Here is a 14,527-nt window from a genome sequence, read left to right as displayed (position 1 = left end):
ACCACATTACCTTGTGGCTGGACAACAAAGACAAAAAGGTGTCCAACCAATGGTTGCACATAGATCCTAGCCTTTTCAAGCTTCCAATAGTGCAGGAGGAAATTAAAAAAATCTAGGAAGAACTTATTTGGGAGAGAACTAACTCCAGCTAGAGCTTGGAGCCTGACCATCAAATGCTCCCAATCCTTAATAATATGCATCAGGAAGGAAGTAACCAACATGAGGAAACAAAGAAAAGATATATTGTACATGAGACTGAAGGAGTTGGAATCCCAGTGCAACCAGAAGGATCTGGCTATACAGGATGAAATCTGTAGAACCAGAATTGAAATAAGAAGGGAGGAAGGGATTTCCATTCAGCAAGCCAATCTGTTTTTCAGAGATTGGTGGGCAAGGAAAAGTGACCTGCCTACCCCTGAAATGTTCAGAATGCTAAAGATTAGACACTGCAAAGACAAGATTCCCTTTCTTAAGGACTCCAATGGCCTTAACTGCAGCTCAAAAGAAGGCAATAGAAGGCTAATCTTCCAACACTTCAACAACATTTTCAGTAAAGGTGGAGAGATGACCAAGGATCAAGCCAGATGTATAGCACTCGTAGGAGAGGCCAGGAAGCCCTCCATCCGTGATGGCACCTCCAAAACTTTGGATGCTAACCTCTCAAAAGAAGAAATAGGTAGGGCAATAGACCAGCTAAAGGGCAAGAAAAGTCCAGGGGTGGATGGCCTACCTTCAGAATTCTACCAAACCTTCAAGGAGGTCTTGATAGGTCCCCTACTTGCAGTATGGCAAGAGGATATGTCTCCTATGGGGCTCTCCCCCTTACGATTAATGAAGGTTGGATTAAAATCATTCACAAAAGGAGGAGAAGGACAACATTGGCAATTGGAGACCAATCACTATGCTTAATTGTGCTTACAAAATTTATACCAAAGCCTTGGCATTGAGACTCTCCAATCAACTTAAAGACTAGATCAGCCAGGAACAAAAAGGCTTCATTAAAGGTAGGTTCATCCTAGATGCTATCATCACTTTATGGGAAGGTATGGAATATGCTGAGGAAACTGAGCAGGACTGTCTTTTTTAAAATTGATTTTGACAAGGCCTATGATAGGCTAAGCTGGCACTATGTACTGCCTTCTCTCAAACATATGAGTGCAGGCAAGCAGTTTATCCAGATGGTTGGGACTCGTTTTGGGAATGCATCAGCCAAGGTCAATGTCAATGGAGTACTCTCTGATTCCTTCCCCCTTGTCAAATCCATTAGACAAGGCTGCCCCCTGGCCCTGCTACTGTATGCCATAGCTGCAGATGGTTTGAACTGGCTTATTAAGGACAAGATGGCCAAAGCTGAAATGCAGGGTATAACTTTGCCCAATGGCAATCAGCTTTGTACCCAGATGTTTGCAGATGACACCAATGCCATGGTGTCCAACACTAACCAAAGCCTCACATGTTTCTAGTATTGTCTTGATATCTACTGTAGAGCTTCATGCTCAGTCATAAATCATCAGAAAATAGGAATCAGGTCATTAATTGACAAGCCCGTTGAATGGCTTATTCAGGCTGGCTGCAACACTTTGGAAGAAGGGGTGATCTTCAGGCTGTTTGGAATTCCCATGGGCTTTAAGGTCACTTTGACTCAGAGATGGCATTGGGTCCTAACCAAAATAGAAAGCAAACTAAGCAGATGGAAAAAGAGGCAACTCAACCTTACTGGTAGGAAAATGGTTGTGAATCACTTTATAATCCCCTTTGTAATCTATTTTCTAAGCTGCTGGAGACCTCCAGAGGAAGACCTTAAAGAATTCATTAGACTTTGTAGGAACTTTCTGTGGGGGGGAGACCCTGGGCTAAATAAAGTACCTAAAGTCAAATGGGCTTGGTGTTGCAATGGTACATGGAAAGGGGGGATGGTGTACTAAATCTTGCTGCTAGACAAGCTGGCAAATGGATTCTGAGAAGCTTCCTCCATCCTACAGAAACCTGGGCCTATCTAATCAATAGAAACACCAACCAATTCACCCTAAATGGAAACACCTGTTCCCACTCACTATCATGGTGAGCAAGCATCAAATTAAACATGTTGGCAGCCCAATAGTTAAATCTCTATGGTCAGCCTGGAATGCCCTGAAGGGGGACCTAACCCTTTCAATCAAACCCAGTTACACATGGGACCTTCATGGCAGGGATTCTACTTGTTGGCCCATGCTCCCTTTTCCTCGAGTGGCTTCCTCCAAGGCTGAAATGGCACTGAGGATGCATAAGAGAGGAATCTGCAGTTGGTGGGACCTATGGGATGCTGCATGCAACTCATGGCTGTCCACGGCTGAATTAATAAGGGTTTTCAATGCCTCAAAGGCAGAGCTTGCAGTAATAGGAGAGAGGATCAGCCTCTAGTGCCCCAGTGATCATTGGCTTCTGTCAGTCAGAGATATGCCTCACCCAAAAGCCCTTCAATGGCCCTCGTAGCCTCTGCTTTTACCCTTTCCTATAAAGAACACAGCCCCCCCTATACACTGTAAACTCAATGAGAGATGGGGGGTGCTATGGGATAGAGCTCATTAGTACACACTCTTTGAAAAGCTCTGGTCCAAATACATAGAACCCAAGAAGGCTTGCCTTGCTTGGCTCCTAATGCACAGAGCCATCTGGACACAGCAGAAGGCAGCCAGGCTGAACATTGGAAATGGGAAATGTCACAGATGCCAGCAATTTCAGGATGACTTGCATATCTTCCTCCATTGCCCTCGAGCTAAAAAATGCTTTGATTCTCTGACTGCCTGCATTTATGCCTGGAATGGACAGTCACTTGGTTGGAAAAACCTGATGCTAGGTGAAAACATTGGTTGCTCTATGGATATGTGGACTGTGTTGGCTGAAAGTGCATCTTATTCGTGCAGGTAAAAGGTACATACAAAGGAGGATGAAGGACCTGGAAGCCAAAATTGTCAAGAAGCTCAAGAAAGTCAAGCACAGGCAAGATGACAGAATAGACTCGGAGAGTCAGGAACTTATGAGGATAAGAGAGATCACTCTCTCTAAGGACACCTCTCTAGTGGATGCTCTCTATTCAATGTAACTTCTCCTAATTTCCTAATACAATCAGCCTGTTTCTTTGAAAAAGAAATCTTGCAGCTGATCCATTGAATTCGGTTTACAGTGTTCATGGACTAATGGATTCCGCAGCATGAAATTCGTGGAATTTAAAAGTTGCTCTTTTAAAAATATGCAGATTTAGACGCTAAAACAACTAACATTCATCAAATTCTTCAGCTTTTAGGTTCTGAAAAAATCCTACTTTTCACGAAAATGAGAACGTTAGAAGCACATTGCACATAGTCTGCAGGTTGTCTGTGTTACTGAATACATACCCAAGCTGTCCTCTAGCGCAGGTTGGTCGGAAGCAATTCTGCATAAGTTCTTAGACAACCAAAGCCGAGATTCTGGCAAGATATACAAGGTCCAGAGTCCACAATGAGCCATAGTAGCGTAACGTAGATACTGAGACCCAATATCGAAAGGACATTACACAATGTAAAAAGGTTTTTTTACCGTCATCTAGAGTTGTAACATCGACTCCTTTGTTTATAAGCTCCCTGGCCATATCGAGGTCCCCCTTCTCCACAGCAGCCTTTAGCAGGCTAGTTTGCACCCCTGCAAGCTTGGCTTCCTTCTCTAGCTTGCTCAGATGACTATCAAGTAAAGTTTCAGGAGTACCTGTCTTAAGAAGATTCCACAACAAGAAGCGCTGTGTTATTATGTCCTTTGCAATATAATTCAACATCTCAGAGACCATTGTCTCATCATTTACCCCGTAATGCAAGGCCGTCCTGTTCTCAATGTCCCTCACCCGAAGCAGTTCACCAGGGTGTTTGGTTTCTCTGAGGAGCATTGTTACTATCTCTTTGTGGCCTTCTCGTGATGCCTCATGCAGTGCGGTTTCTCCTGAGAAGTCGCTCATTGCAATCCATTTCTCCCGATCCATGCCTGGGGAGTAAACACACTCGTCTGAAAGCAAAATGGACACAATCTCGTCTTGGCCTTGCCTCGACGCCACATGCAGTGGAGTCTCACCATTACTGTCCTTCAGATCCACTAGAGCACCTTCTTTCCAGCACAGCCTTCTCACTACATTTTCCAGCTCACAGTCTCTTCTTTTCTTAGATGAACTCCTGATCAAAATGTGCAGAGATGTCTGCCCCAAAAAGTCTCTCGTATTGACCCAGTTTATCCTGTCATGATTAACGGAGAATTGCAAATGACTACTATCTAAAAGTTCAGAGCAGACAGAGAAAGGGCTAGCCTCATCCTCATCGTCATCATCTGCCTTGCCCTCCTGCGCCTCTGCCGCTAAGTGTAATGGCGTTTTGCCATCGTCACTCCTAGCATCAAGACGAGCCCCAGCTTTGAGTAGAGCTGTAATGTGACGACCCGAAGAGATGGCTGCTGCTACATGCAAGGGTGTGAGGCTGAATTCAAACTTTTTATTGATCAAGGCGGGTGTCGAGCCACTACTGGGGCCGGTTTTTTTATCAGATTTATCTTGCTTTAATTCTGCAATGCAAGCATCTAACAATGTACGTACAATTTTAAAATGACCACCAATGTATGCATCTGTGAGCACAAACCTACCAACTCTATCACTCAACCCAATGGAGGCACCGTATTTCAAAAGCATTGCACAAGCTTCTGCACGTCCCTCCCTAGAAGCAAGATGAAGTGCTGTTTCCTCAGCCTCATTTCGGACATTGGCCCCAACAGTAACATTTTTGCCTGTTTCGTCATCCTTGAACTTAACTGAGGCACTGTATTGCAAAAGCTTAGATAAAATGTCCATGTTGCGGGCCGTGTCCGTGTTGCGGGCCTTCATAACTGCAAGATGAAGAGGGGTTTGGCCATCCTCATCCCAAGGCTTGATAAGGTTCAGCTCCTTAGCTCCAGGATAAGTCAGAATTTTGTCGACAATTTCAACATACTGGCGCTCAACAGCAAGATGCAGTACTGTAGTTTCGTTCCTCCCGGTCTTGGTTGCTAACCAGTTTGGAGCATCTACTTTTTGCCCTGAAGTTTCTTTGCTGGCGTCCAGAAGAATTTCTTTGCTGGCGTCCAGAAGAGCTTCGCACACATCCTCATTCCCATCCTCTAAAGCTTTACCTAATGCTGTCTTTTGACCCATGTTATGCATGCTGCGCACAGAGAGCAAGTTGTATGCGCCATGCTTTGCATTCCGCAGCAGGAGGCATGCAGCTGTTTTGGACTCCTCATAGGAACCACGCAGGAGGTGAAGTGGAGTCTCTCCATCTATATCAACGATGCCCACGTCTACCTCTCCAGCGTAGCTGGTCAGCACCTTGGCAAGCAGCTTGTTACTCTCAAACCATGCGCACACGTGAAGTACGGTGCCAAGGCGGAAAAACGGCATCCTCGTGGAAAGATGATTTACGAGTCCGTCCACCTCATCATCCACGTCATCATGCTCAGCAGCATATGCCAGCGCTATCAGACGGTCCTCCTCTGTCAACTTCTCATCATCAGGCTCGACTGTACTTCATCCACACACACACACACAAAAAGGAATCCTCAATTAGCTACATGAATCAGAAATTAGCTTCTCCTTCTTCAACTGATGACTTATCTGCGACATGCATACATTTCTCGTCATCGCTTAATCCTTCTGAAATTTAAAGACTCAAAATGCATGCGGAGACTTCTTCATTTGTTGTTTGTCCATACAGTAAAATTGTAGAGTGGACCTGCTTGTTGCTGATCGTGGTATACATTGAAATCACCTGGCAAAATGCAGGAGGTGCAGCCTACCGTCGCGATGAGAGAAAATGTGCTTCAAGTTATATGCTCCAATTATGGAAAAATGAGTTGAAGATAGATAATAATGTGCACGCACCTGCTGTTGCTAATTTGTTAACCAGCTCGGTGCAATATTCTCTCACCACGATGTTCTTGTCGTCGTATACAAATCCATTCTTCAGCCTCAGGGGTGCATTCCTCGCGTCCTCCCATGAAGGCAACGAGCCGCTTGTACGGATGTGTCTCTCCGCCTGGGCAACAGTTGTGAGGCTGTAACCTTCCGGAATCTTGGTAGAGATAGGAAGTATCTGCAAACCTGCAATGTGCTTGTGCTATGGCTTGCTATCTCCAGCTTAGCCTCGTCTTTTGATTGGACGGGAGCCTCCATGTGATAGTATAACACAAAGGCTGCACAACCAAGAGTGTTCTGTCAAGAACCAGTAATGATGAAATTTACCTCCAAATATCGGTTTTTTCACGAATAGATAAAAGCTAAAGAACAAATCAGCAGTGATGATGAAATCTGCCTTATAGCAGGGTGCTCGAAGAGCATCGTTGGTATTTCGTGAAAGAGCTTGAAGACAAAAAATTATTCCCAGGGATTGACAAAACCTAAAAACAAATTTTGAAGCACTAGCCAGTAGTAATGATGAAACCTCCGGCCTCAGAGCAAGGTGTGTAAAGGGCATATAGAGTTACTTCAACTAAGGGCTTGCATACATAACACACCCAAGGAACAGTGTTAAGAAAGTGGTGCTTGAGGTGGCTGAATCCTTTCAACTTAAAAAAGGAATTTAGATCTTAAGGGGAAGAAGGGGAACGTTTATGGTTACAAGAAAAATCTTTCTAGAACATTTACAAGGAGTGACTCGATTTACAAGGAGTGACTCGTACCAATGTCATGTGCATCCTCGAGGATGCACTACTAAGAAAGCCTATGTATCACGTGCGTTCAAAAGGTATTAAAAAACCCTTTACCTATAAATTTTTCATGAATAAAATTACTCCTTTTTTTAATGGAATTATAAGTTTTTTTTCAAAATTGATTTAAGAAGCCTCTTCTTACCTTAAAATTTTGAATTAAAAAACCCTTTCATTTGAACTCACCTGGTATACTTACATGTTTTTAGGTGAACCCCCCGAGCATGCATCCCACACTTAGATACCATGTGGACATATCTGTATAGCAAGTGCAAGACCTGGAGTGGAAATTGGTCCCATGTGAGCCCCAATCCGACGAGTCAACTAGGGTTCCACTTTAAGCATCCAAGGTCAAGGATACAAGTCCCATACATGGTCTTCGTTAGGTGTACATTGTCCTGCACATAAAGCACTGACAGTTCGTACAATGAGTCTTCCTTTGGAATGATGTGAGGTGTCCTGAGTGATTGGTTTGCAACTAGAAGCCAAGCATGTAGTTGCATGTAGAAGGGGGAAAGCCCTTAGGGCTAGGGGTGTTGTATCCCTTTAACATGGGAACAGAGTAGGCCTTTAACCACACAAGGGGGCCAAGATGGCCCATGGCCTTTGCCCAGTAGCCACCCACGAAGGCTAGGAATTGCTGTAGGCTAGGCCCAAAAGGACTCGGCAGCAAGTCGGCCATGCCTAGAGGGGCTATAGGCCAAGTTGGCTAGCCCCCAAGCCTTGGCTAGCCTGTTAGGGCCAGTAGCCAAGAAGGCTGCATAGCCTAGGCTGGGTCATCACATGGTCTAGGCATAGCCTGGACACAGCAAAACGAGGCAGCCAATTCATGTCTAGCAAGAAAGTGTGAAAAGTGTTGCCCTAAAAGGGGACTTTTGCCAGTCATGGGAATATTTGCTGCAAGCGGACCCATACATGAGCCAGCCGACCAGCATCACGAGGACATATAAAAGCATAGGCATGATTTTCAGTAACTTAGTCATCTGATCATTCACAAGGGGTTGTTGAATTCCAAGGGCTAGGATAGCCAAGGGGAGATCTCAGCCAAGGTGAAGGTGAAAGGTCAAGAACCAGATTTTGTTTTACAGATTTGCATCATTCTAATAAAGCAAATACACCATTCGTGGTGGTGAGGGCCCTACAAAGGGTATTCGAGATCCAATACTGTGTCCGACTCTGTCTCTCACTCTCTCTATTTCTGCACATCTCTCTCTATCTTGTGAGCTATCTTCATCACAAAAGATTGCTGAATTCTTTCCATTGAAGTTACCGATTATATGCACCAAGCTTCCACATTACGTTACAACTAAGGGGGACATTTCGTAATTGGCAATTTGCTTCTCAAGACATTCGTTTAGCCTAAAGAGTATAGACATTAAGCATAAAGCTGTGCCAGACATTAAGAGCAAATTGATGCGTACATAGCAATCAAGTAGCATGATCATGCTCCCTTGACTCATCTAGTCATACCCCTAGAGTATAAAGTCCATAATGTGGATGAATGAGAAAGTGATAACACATAGCACTCCTAAAAGGTTAAAGTTGTACTTTAGTTTGACCACCAATCAAGAACTTAGAAAATACAGCCTACATTTTTAATCCATTGAGAACATTAGAAAGTACATGCCTTTCAATCAACAAGTACAAATGAAAATAATCTTACTTCTTAATTAAAAAATACACAAAAATACCTGTCATGTGCATGCACATGAACATGCTTAATCCCAAGCTAATCCTTGATTTGCATTAGATAAATATCAAGATTTGAGCAATATATTCTATCTCACAGGCTTGAAGAAAGTTAAAGGTGGATAAGAACACTATCGACCAGGCTTAGGAGAGCATGTACTTCCAGTCGATAGCTTGAAGATTTATTAGGGTACATGGAACTGGCCCCACCACCGCAGCAAGTCATCTAGTTTATTATTCTTCCAATGGCCTATAAAAGGCACATTGTTGTTGCATCTCTCTCCCAAGTTGAGATTGGTCATAGCTAGGCTTTTTGTTATCCTTTTAGAAAGGCCAAAGGCCACAACAGATGTACCTTTTGTATAATGTGAACATACTAAATACACAACCATCTCTCTCTCTCTCTCTCTCTCTCTATTCTTTGTCTATGTTGATTATTCTTATATTACATTAAGAGTTCCTAATGCAATACGTATGGCTGGAAGAAGACTACCCAGAGCTTCATGTCACATTGGTATCAAAGCATCAAGATCAGCTATGCGAAGTGCTATTGGTGTTCCAGAGGAAGTGCACAAGTCCAAGGAGAGAAACTCATCATGTGTCATGACCCCCAAAAGTTGGTTGGTGTCAAGCAAACCCAAGGGGGGGGGTTCATGAGAGTTGATAGCTAGTTGCTTCTTGGGACTTCCCAAGAAGCTTTTATGGAGCACTCCAAGGGATGAAGTTCATGCAAGGGGTAGAGAGCCAAGGGTCCTGATCACTTTCAAGAAGAAGGATTCATGCTTGTGTTCAAGGATAGAGCAAGAAGGCAAGGGGACAAAGTGTAACAAATGCACATATCTCTACATTAGATTTGAAGTGGATTCAAAGATATAAGGCAAAGCTTTCAATGCGAAGGTTTCGAGAAAGGGAAGGATGACAAGTATGGGAGACCATCTATGGAGAGAGGGCATGATGACACTCATCATGGTTCAAACGTTGGAATCCCGTCATCAGGTTTAGCAAGAGGGAATATCATGTGCATGCACATGGATATGCTTAATCCTAGGCTAATCCTTGGTTTGTAGCAAATAAACATTAAAATTTGAGCATTATACTGTTGAGAAAGACGAAAGGTGGACCAAAACTCTATTGACCGGGCTTAGGAGGGCATGTACTTCTAGTCGATAGCATGAAGATTTATTAGGGTGCATGGAACTGGCTAACAGCACGTCGGCCAATTGATTACCAATTGATTATTCTTCCAAAGGCCTATAAAAAGTACCTTGTTGCTGATTGTTAGGCATCTCTCTCCCAAGTTGAGATTGGTCATATCTACGGTTTTTGTTATCCTTTTGGGAAGGCCAAAGGCCACACAAGATATACCTTTTTGTATCATATGAATATATTGAATACACAACCATCTCTATGTCTCTTGTTATTCTCTGTCTATGTTGATTGTTCTTGCATCAAGAGTTCCTATGTAGTGTTTAGGCCTGAAAGAATACTACCTAGAGATTCCACATATCACAAAATTAATACAAAATAAACTATTTATCAAGACGGCATCAGGGCATGACCAGTATAGGTATTCCCTTCACCCCCCATTCCTAGGCACGAAACGAGATCAACTTCCACCTCATCCATTTTTGCCGGGTGTAGGATGACATCCACTAAACCTATTCTCACAAAGCAAGAAGAACAAAAACATGATGTCACATGGATCCCACATTTTGATTCCATGTGGACTAGGTTGTACAGGACAAGTACATACCGAGGCCAAACACCAAGCATATTTGTCCTCCCTTGTCCAACAAGGAGTATTTTTGGTGTACCACCAAAGATCAAGTCAATTCCATCGTGCATCATCTCATTCTTCTCCATCATCATTCGCAACCTTTGCTTCATCTCTAGCAACCCCAGAGCAGCCCATACAAGGAGAGAAAAGTATTCCAAAAGGTCATCAGCTGGCAACCCTCAAATTAGGATATCTCTAAAAGCCTAAAGCATCCCGTAAAGAGATTAATACAAACCCTAAAGTGAGGTAGCAATTCTGTCCAGTTCGTTTGGCAAATTCAGCCTCGTCTTGTTGTACTCATTCTTTTTCTTTGGCGGATGGTTTATTTTGCTTCGAGTACAAACTCATAAATCCTACATCATCGCTTGGTGAGTGGATGGTCTAGAACTTGTGAAGCATCCCACCTCATTTCTTGGGGGCTGGTTTGTTTACGCTCCAATAGTGTCATTGAGACTCCCACCATGGATCTGCAAATGGAGAGCACCACCTTGGATACAGTACTTCCTCTTCAGGGGCACCTGCAACCATTCCACTGTAATGAGTACCAATGATTTCATGGCTTATATCGCTGCTATGCTGACCGAGATGAGGCTAACCTTCCAAATCTCCTCTCCCACATCTACCCCCGCACCGACACCCATTCAACCTAACCTCAATCTCTCCAAACCCCTCCAAAACACCTTATTGTTTTGGAACGACTTTGACAAGAGTAGGAAAAGGCGATGGAGACTTTAGACCTCCACTATCGGGCGAAAGAGTCCAAGCAGCAACAAGAGCCAAGGCAAGCCAACATTCGGTTGGAATATGAGACGGAGCGTCTTAAAAGACAACTAGAGGAGTACCACAAACTTCAAGAGGAAGAATGCCGATGTAAGGAGCATGCTACGTTCCTCAGCAAACTTTCTCGGCACCCCATTGCCATGGGTGACATTCTTACCCGATAGCCAGAAAGCAAGCACGAAGGGAGCAAAGATAGGGAGTAGAAACATGAAGATTTTGTTTAAATGCTATGGGTACACTCGCGGTCAGACTATTGTCATTTTGTTTGACAATGGTGGTGGCAGCACCAAAGACCTCATCACTAAGCAGGCCGCTCGGCTAGTCGTTTGGCCTCGTTTGGCCTTGAACTCCACTGACCAAAAAGGAGAAAGGTTTGGCTACTATCGTTTGGTAGTGTGCCAAGTTGCTCATTTAGCACAAGAGACAAAGAGAAGAATGTATTGAGTACTTTTGTATGTTACTATGTCATTACTTAGATTGGTATTGTGAGAAGAAGATCTTACTATTTGGCAATAGTTAGTTGTCAGTGATGCACCAAGAATATGATGTTTCCTAAGTGAAATGGAAGTTAGACGTGAATTTTGGATTTACAATGGACTTAGTCTATTGTGCTCATTGTGTTCTATCTGTGTATTGTTCAAAGTGTGGCTAGGCATATTAAATGCTTTTCATTGTAACTCTATTGAGCCTTCAATTTGAACTATTCTAATATAAGCATGCAAATGAGTAATGTAGTTTACACAAACGAGTTTTTCTTGCACAATTAATAGCAAATGGCAATCTTTACTCTTGTCGAGACACATTCTTGATAGTACTCTAGCTCGTTCTAGACTAATCTCCGAAGCATTCTCTGCTCATACAAACCAGAGTTGGGTATGTTTTTCCTACTTAAGGTGTCACGCATAGCTCATGAGAGTTGGCTAGGTTGTTTGAAACCACCGAAGTGACGGGTCTTGATCAGACAACGACAGTATCCAAGGTGATGCTATGTGGGAGTGGTGGAGGATAATTTGTTCTGGAAAGAACCCCTTTGCCTTAATAATCACCTCCAATTTGGGTTCATCATCATAAAACTTCGAAGGACGAGGATCTACAAACAGTTCAAGCCAACTAACATGTAAACATTATGCAAAGTCCAACTAGGCAAAAGGCTAAGCTTCATTATAACTTCATTGATTTCTTTAAAATGGGAAAAGAATTGAAGCTTCAAAATGACAACTTTGGGCATCACTTGTACACTTGCTTCATAATCCAAAGAGATCAAATTATCATGTATCTTTAGTGCTTATTTGCTTGCCTTGTGTAGGCATCCTATGCTTTTGCTAGACGATCTTTGTTTGCCTTCAACACACTACGGTAGAGTTAAGAAATGTGTGCGGCTTTGGACACTTGGGACACACTATGTATCTTTTCTAATCTCCCATTGCACCTGAAGATGAGACATCAAGGGAACGTTTGGAATATTGGACACACATTTGATCCAAGTAGAAGGATGTGATACATTCCTCTCAATGATGAATGAATTTCGCGATCCCTGAAAATATTGAGAGAAAGCCTCTTCTAGGCCTATCACTTGTATTTACAACTTCTTATGTTGGGACACTTCTCCCTTAATTTTTTTACTTCTTCATACGAGGTCTCCTACTTTCAGGAATCCTAACATGCCTTGTTAAACTGAATCGACACAATTTCCTTCTCCTTGAGACTATTTTGCGTCTTTGAATTTCCCTTGGTCCCTTTGTCATACACTTTCGTAAGTAGTGTATGACTTCATGAGCCTTCATCACGACTCTCGATGCTCTCAAATAATCATAGAGCACTTACAATCCTATACATTCTCCATGATTGATTTGGGGGCGTGTGGTATTGTCTAGGTATCAATCTGCTTAAGGAAATAGCACGACAAACCAATAACATGACCCAATATAGGTTGAGCATGCATGATTGTTTGCTCGACTAACTCCTGTCTCGATTCTCACCCTTGGCAAGCTTCCAATGCTTATGTTACTTAAAAGTTAGCACTCAAGATCAGTGTCATCAAATGGCGCTACCAGTTCCATGGTGAAAGCATGTTAAGGTGAACCACTTTTTCTTGTATGGGACATAGTTATAATATAAATTACCATACTAGTACATATATTTTCAATCAAAATCATGATCTCAACACAAAACTTCCTATCATGTTATATGTCATTGAATAGCTCTTAACAATCACATTTTAGATTTATAATCTTCGACAAATTTTGATTTTATTTGGAAAAAAATTACGACAGGCACATTTTTAGTGCTAGAGAAACTATAACCTTAACATGCTTTCACAGGTGGAGGTGGATACAGACCAAGTTCTATGCAGGCAGGATCCACTGTGTCGTTACATGCACAAGACCCGGTAATTGTTTTGTTTCTAGTCTTCTTTCCCATTTCATGCACTACCAGGGCCTACAGCACTGGCAATATTTCAAGCGCTTATTTCGGCATCTTCAACGTACTAAGCATCTGGCTACCACTTTTCACAATTAGGGTTTATTCCATACGTACTCGAAGATTGGTCGGGCTCAGACTGGTGTGTGAGTGAATGGTTTGAATCCTATGTCTGCTGGATTATCAAGCTCAGCTTTAACCAGGCTCTGAGCATGCAGATATAAATTATATATACGCGGCAAGTAAGTGATAATAGCAGTGATGAGAACTGGTCGTCTCACAAACAATTGCAGTGATGAGAACTGGTCGTCTCACAAACAGACATGAAAGGCTACAAGAACACTAGTAATAAAACCAACCTTGTATGTGTCTGGAAAACCCGCGTCAAAGGGCGCAAGGACTTTCTATCTCGTCCAGGTATTTGCAGTTCCGCAGTGGCTGAGGCAGAGACGATGAGGATGGCGAGGGTTTACTAGGGGGTATGCGTGTGTGAGAGAGAATATTGACGATAAGTATGTTTACTGGGTAGGGGAGGGCGTGTGTGTATTGTTTACTGAGGTTCTGGACACCATACTAGCAACAACCAAAAAGCATCGGAAATGTGTGGGTTGAGAAAGTGGAACAGATTACCGATAAGATAAGAGGTGGCCGGTGCCTAGTGAGGTTCTGGACAACGCCACCCAAAGTGAACGATGGAATAGATTCCAGAGAAGAGGTGGCCAGTGGCTGGTGAAGTTCTAGATTTCATCCAGCTATCCAGCTCAAACAACCGGTGCCCCGTTGTTTGAGCCCCTTCCGGTAATGAATCATGATGTGATTTGGGTGCAGTAGAAAGGTGAAATGATTGCACCTGAAAAGACAGCTTCAGAGCAGCCGCCCAGCCATTTGAGTTGCTCCAAATCCCTACCCTCTACTTAAGCAGTTCATTCAGCTATTTAACTGTCAAATCCAGCTTGTCAATGTCAAATCAATGCATTAAGTGCACAGTACTGTTGAGGGGTAACCGGGATGTCAAATCAATGCATTAAGTGCACCGGTACTGTTGAGGGTTGACCGGAAGGGGCACCGGTTGTTTGAGCTGGATAGCTGGATGAAATCCATAGTGAGGTTCTGGAGGCTGATCAGAAATAG

At 43.1% G+C, this 14,527-nt stretch overlaps 1 protein-coding gene across 7 annotated transcripts in view; it reads right to left on the bottom strand.

Moving 5' to 3' along the window:
* The window catches only part of LOC147609780 (uncharacterized), a 107,755-nt gene extending 93,549 nt beyond the window's left edge, over positions 1-14,206 (bottom strand). The window contains exons 1-5 of one of the 7 annotated variants that reach the window (XM_086786807.1): positions 13,756-14,206; positions 5,906-6,216; positions 5,737-5,792; positions 3,556-5,549; positions 3,375-3,446 (exon numbers count right to left, since the gene is read on the bottom strand). In XM_086786807.1, the coding sequence (XP_086642933.1) occupies positions 3,375-3,446; positions 3,556-5,549; positions 5,737-5,783 (2,113 nt within the window). In that variant the 5' untranslated portion in view covers positions 5,784-5,792; positions 5,906-6,216; positions 13,756-14,206. Of the gene's footprint in view, positions 1-3,374; positions 3,447-3,555; positions 5,550-5,736; positions 5,882-5,905; positions 6,217-13,755 lie in introns of those variants that run through there. The other 6 variants (XM_086786806.1, XM_086786804.1, XM_086786810.1 and 3 more) reach the window with 6 other exon arrangements.
* Between the last annotated feature and the right edge of the window lie 321 nt (positions 14,207-14,527).

The sequence above is a fragment of the Cibotium barometz genome, chromosome 50 (assembly GCF_041138505.1).
Source record: "Cibotium barometz isolate CiBa-2024 chromosome 50, ASM4113850v1, whole genome shotgun sequence".
NCBI classification, from domain to species: Eukaryota; Viridiplantae; Streptophyta; class Polypodiopsida; order Cyatheales; family Cibotiaceae; genus Cibotium; species Cibotium barometz.
Note: the sequence above shows the minus strand (reverse complement) of the source record. Positions and strands in the feature narration are given on the sequence as shown.